Source organism: Etheostoma spectabile, chromosome 1, assembly GCF_008692095.1.
Source record: "Etheostoma spectabile isolate EspeVRDwgs_2016 chromosome 1, UIUC_Espe_1.0, whole genome shotgun sequence".
NCBI classification, from domain to species: Eukaryota; Metazoa; Chordata; class Actinopteri; order Perciformes; family Percidae; genus Etheostoma; species Etheostoma spectabile.
Genome location: NC_045733.1, coordinates 30,121,928 through 30,127,697, shown reverse-complemented (window position 1 = coordinate 30,127,697; position 5,770 = coordinate 30,121,928). Strand labels below are relative to the sequence as shown.

The 5,770-nt window shown below is 44.1% G+C and overlaps 1 protein-coding gene across 4 annotated transcripts in view; it reads right to left on the bottom strand.

Annotated features, from left to right (window-relative positions):
* pacsin3 (protein kinase C and casein kinase substrate in neurons 3) overlaps window positions 1–5,770 on the bottom strand; it is a 39,014-nt gene that overhangs the window by 7,492 nt on the left and 25,752 nt on the right. For all 4 annotated transcript variants that reach the window (XM_032512320.1, XM_032512339.1, XM_032512335.1 and 1 more), the window contains one exon: window positions 2,254–2,390. In XM_032512320.1, the coding sequence (XP_032368211.1) occupies window positions 2,254–2,390 (137 nt within the window). The remainder of the gene's footprint in view (window positions 1–2,253; window positions 2,391–5,770) is intronic.

Sequence of the window (5,770 nt, the reverse complement as noted above, 5' to 3'; positions counted from 1 at the left end):
AGGTTGTACCAGAATAGGTTTCCATGGTTTCATTTTCAAAAGACTCCATATTTTTGTTGTATTGCACATTGCTGCAGATCGTGTTTTCATCCTCTGTTTTAGCTCCAGAGTGAGATATCTCACTTCTATACTATCTTTGTTGGGAGTCTAAAGGAGGGCCACTTGTGGAATTCCTACAGAACAGGGACATGGAAGTAGTTCTTTTGGAGATTATGGTGAACTAGTGTGTGTTGTAGCAGTGTTTTGCCATTGAGAATGAGCTAGCATGCTACGGCTAGCCACCTCGTCTCAGCTAGTTACATAGAAAGCCGTGCAGATTTTGAACAGCTCAGCCAGAGACTGAAGGCAGAGGACATTCAGAAACCATATCTCACTCAAAACAGCATGGGTGTTTTTTTCCCAAGTTTGTATGTGTTTGGAAGCACCAGAGACCCAAAATGACACCCCAAATTCCAGCAAAAGTTATTTTTCATAATATGGGCACTTTAATGTGCCCCAACTGAGGTGTTGTAAATAAACTAAGAGAGGCTCTGTTGCTACATCACACATCTCCTGGCAACCACAGCCGTTGTCATCACGGATGTCCAGTGACATCCACAGAGTCTGATGTCTGAGTGGTAGACGTTCAGGCACCACAATGAGTTTATGGAACGACAACAAGCTCACAGAGGAGGACCAGTCTTAGTTTGGAAACCAGGACAAAGTAACAGATGAGAAGGAAGATGCTAATGGCTGCACAGAAAGTCACAAAAGATGTCTGAAAACACACCATTTTCTACTTATGTCTTCTACTGTACATGTTATTCAAACAGCTAGATTTGGCCTATGAGACAATTTGATGCATAATGGCTTTTTATTTTCACCTTTGTGTACCGGCAAAACTTGACACACACACACACACACACACACACACACACACACACACACACACACACACACACACACACACACACACACACACACACACACACACACACACACACACACAGAGAGAGAGAGAGAGAAAACTTAAATTAAGAAAAATGACTGGAAAAATAGTCTTTACTCAAAGAACCAAGGTTAAAACAACGTAACCAAGCATTTCATTGCAGCAGTAAACAAGGGACTAGGCTGCTCTTGTATTGATTTATGACCATTTTAAGACAAGAAGAGAACATTTCTCTTTGTTTAATATCATTAAAAGTAAAGTTAGGTTTGGCTTTCTGCTTCCAAAGACAGAGAAAAAGAGCGGACTGAGCCATCAGCGCCACACCGAACTGCCCGCTGCAGATGCGTGTGTGTGTGTTGTGCGCAAGTGAGAGAGTGAGAGAGCGTGGCCGTACTATCTAACGTTCTAGCGCTGGGTTCTACCGGCAGCTTTGTACAATTGCAACTCTGCTACCGCTCTGCAAAAGTAAACTAAGAGTCAACTTTGGCGAACGGGCAGGTGATCTTCCGTGGTAATGTAGAGGCCAGAGCCAGACTCATCTTCAATGGCAGATGTACCAACCCGGTTAGACATGTCTACTGGCGGCTGCTCTGCACTTGTGACCGATATTGTGAGATAATTTTTACCTCGACGAGAAGTCCCATCACATTTGAATCTTGCAATCTCGTCACACCTCTAATATTCGGTGGAGTTTAATGTGACTGCTTCCTGTCTCATCTGCACAAAAAAACCTGCCGTTTTCCAAGAACACAGACATGTGAACCGTTGTGGCAGGTTTTGCAGGGGGCTTGGGTTTAGGCTGTGAGAGTTTTCTAAGACTTTTTAGAGATTTGCTACAGTTGAAGGACGGTGTGTACATGGAGCACCGCCAGCAGCAGCATGTTGGGATTAGATGAAGAAGTAGAGCAAATGACTTAGTGCCAAATGTCGTTTGCTTTTGAGGAAACGTACTGCTGGGAGCTGAGTTTGTACAGATGCTAAATCCAGTAACAAAGTCTCACAACACCCACCCACACACACAAACCTCTCTAGCTGCTAATTAAAGTGCATTATGTACAGGATGTTAACTCCTCATGGCAACTACAAACTAAACTACATGCTCTATATGCTACGTACCTTTATATCTGTCTGTAACAAACCCACACGTATATATTGTGCATCTGTGTGTACACTGTATCACCCTTTTCCAGTGTACATACACACTTACTCACGTTTATACCTTATTGCTTACTCTAAAAAACAGAGCAAATGAAACGAGGTGTTGGCTCAAGCCCAATAATGAAGGTTGCTGATAGTCTGCAGCGGACGTGGAGATGTCCTCCTACCTGCTGTCCAGGGTGATGGGACTCGGCGGGACATCAGTTACACCAGATGAGACAATGTTGGTGAGGGTAACCACGCTGTCCTCGGAGTGTCCGCCTCGGTTCCTGCCTATGGAGCGACTTGCCTCTGGAGAAAACTCCTACCTACACACACACACACACACACACACACACACACACACAACACACACACACACACACACACCACACCACCACACACACAACACACACACACAACACACACCACACACACACACACACACAAACACACCCCACACAACACACACACACACACACACACAACCACACACACACACACACAACACACACACACCACCACCACACCACACACACACACACACACACACACACACACCACACACACACACAACACCCCACACACACACCACACACACACACCACACACACACACACACACACACAAACACACACACACCACCATTGGCTCAGTTGAATACTCTCAGGGATTTTGCTGCTGTTCAGCAAATGTTTTGTTTTGTAGTTTTGTTTTAAAACTGCATGTACAGACAGATGCAGCGTGATTGCATATAAAGTCAATGGAAAGACACAACTGCACAAGTTGAACAAGTTACTACATAAATGTGCAAAGATAAGAGAAGAGTTAAACACTGTGGGTTGCTAGATCTCTTACAGCTAGTAGCCAGTTGCAGTTGTAGTTAGTATGATTTATAATCTTATTGTACACTGTAGCATTTTCTAACATAGAAGGAAATAATCGGATAATAGTAAGCTAATTATTGAAAACATTATAATAAATTAAAATGACAATGAGAAAAAAACAAAAACACCTGCTGTGACAACATATGTTGCAAATACAATATGTACATTTATTTATTTGACAGGGATAGAGCCATAAATGTGATTAATGAACATCCCACAGTATAAAATACAACATGTAAACATGATGGAGTTAGCACCAATGATAATTTACATAGTGGCCATTTAATGATCACTCCTGTCCTGTGGTAGATAATCAATGGAGTCTGATTGGATCACATCCAGACAAAAACAAACACAGAGAGACACTTTGGCCATAATAACAGGCTTCTGACAGAAGTAGGTGGCTGGGGATGCACTTACTGTTATATGCAGTCTCAGTGGAGCACAGAACAACCTCCAAACTGTCAGCAGGAGGTGTGTGTGTGTGTGTGTGTGTGTGTGTGTGTGTGTGTGTGTGTGTGTGTGTGTGAACCAAATGCCCTTACAAGCATAAAATAACACCACACAGACAAAGTGAGATCATTTTACTGCTCCTCTCTCTTTAAAAGTCTTACATTTTTATGGTATACGTATGCAGCTGAGAAGTTCAGGTTGGAGTTATGAATGAACGCAGTTAACAGAAAGTCTTCAGAAGTACAGAAAGACAAATGTGTGTGTATGTGTTAGGACAATGGCTCTCTTGTTTGCGTGTGAGCAGTGCTGTGGGAACGTCAGGAGATTCCTCAGAGAACAGAAGAGATTCATTTCTTTCTGCCAACATCTCTTCCCCTTTCTTTCTCTACTCTTATTTTTAAATTCTGGAAAGCCTCTGGAAGCTTAATAGTTGTATATGTTGACAAATACAGCACATTAATTAACACTAAAAAGCATTTCCTTATCACTGCTTATAACTATATACTATGTGTTAAAAGGGAAAAACTGAGGAGTAGGGTTACCGGTTCCTAGTTTAAGATTCCTTGAAAACACTTTTGAAAATCAGCTGATAGATTCCTAAATGCAAAGATACACACAACGCACGCACACACCCACACACACACACACACACACACACCACACACACACACACACACACACCCGCACGCACGCACCACGCGCACGCACAGCCCACGCAGCAGCACGCACGCACGCACGCACGCACGCACGCACGCACGCAGCCCAGCACGCACGCACAGCACGCACGCACGACACGCACGCACGCACACGCACGCGCACGCACGCACGCACGCACCACGCACCACGCACGCACGCACGCACGCACCACGCAACGCACGCACGCACAGCACGCACGCAACGCACGCACGCCGACGCACTCACTGCACACACGCACCACCACGAAAATGGTCCATATGTGTCAAAGAGTGTCCTGCAGCCTTGAATCGGCTAATGTTATTCAAGTAAAAACAAGTGTAAAACAGCACATGCTCTAAAAACCAAACCAAAGACCAACTAAAATCTTGACGTTCTAATTGACTCAGACCTCACTTTCACCAGCCTTATCAAAGCAATTACTAAAACAGCGTTTTATCATCCTAAAAAATAGCCAAAATTAACGATTTGGTGTCCAAACATGTCCAAGAGAAGCTCATCCATGCTTATATTTCCAGCAGGATGGGCTACATTAAAGGTCTCTCTACTAGTCTTCTCAGAGAAACCATTGGGCAGCTGCAGCTCCTGCTAGAGGTTTAACCACATCAACCATATCAGTCCAGTTCTGAACACTGGCTCGTGGCTGTGGCTCAGGGGTAGAGAGGGTCGCCCCTCAGCCACAAGATTGGCAATTCAACAAGACGCTGAACCCCAGGTTCCTCCCCGCTACGTGGCTGTCCGCTGCTCCTAATGCTTAGGATGGGATGGATTAGAATTTCACTACATTGTACTGTATGATTGTGTGTGACAAATAATAAAACAATTCTTCTGGTTAAATAAAATATTTAAAGTGCTGCTACTGATCTATAAATCACTGAGTGGTTTAGGCCCAGATAATATCTGTGATTTGCTAAAAGCATACAAAGCAAGTAGGGCTCTTAGAGCCATGGGTTCAGGTTAGCAAGTACAGCTGTGATGACCCACTCTGTGGGTGGCTCGTTGGTATTTTTCATGGATGTACTATAAGACCTGGATACAACATTCGTGGCAAAGCCTCGTTCATTCCTTTTTTAGATTATTTTTTTGGGGCATTTTGAAGACAGATGAAGACATGAAAGGGGAGAGAGAGGGGGAAATGACACGCAGCAAACCCGCGGACGCTGCGTCAAGGAGTAAACCTCTGTATATGTGCGCCCACTCTACCAACTGAGCTCTCCTGGCCACACAAGCCTTGTTCATTTCTATTCATATTCATCAACAAAAAAAATAGCTAAGTTTCCGTTAAGTTTCTGTTTATCCCGCTGGCCCCGCCTGTGAGTTCCCACTCGGCCAATAGACTTTACATTGTGGTAGCTGTTCTCAGCTTGAGGGAAGTTTTTCAAATATAAAAAGTCCATGGATTAAAAATTCAGAATGAAAAGAGTCAGAACAGTGACTGTCCCTGTTTGCAGTTTGATGTGTCCTAGCAGCAGTTTTATATCTCTTTTCTAATCCTTGTTTCATTACTGCCAGTGGCCACTGGACATAATCAGCAGAAAGGAGCTGTTCGTGGGGGCCTGGTCTTTTCCCTGTCAGCTGTTTAGCAGGCAGTCGGAGGAGGATGAGCCTCACTGGAATCCACTCCTCCTGAATCCTACTTAAGAGGTCTGGATATGCGCATCTCTCTCTCTCT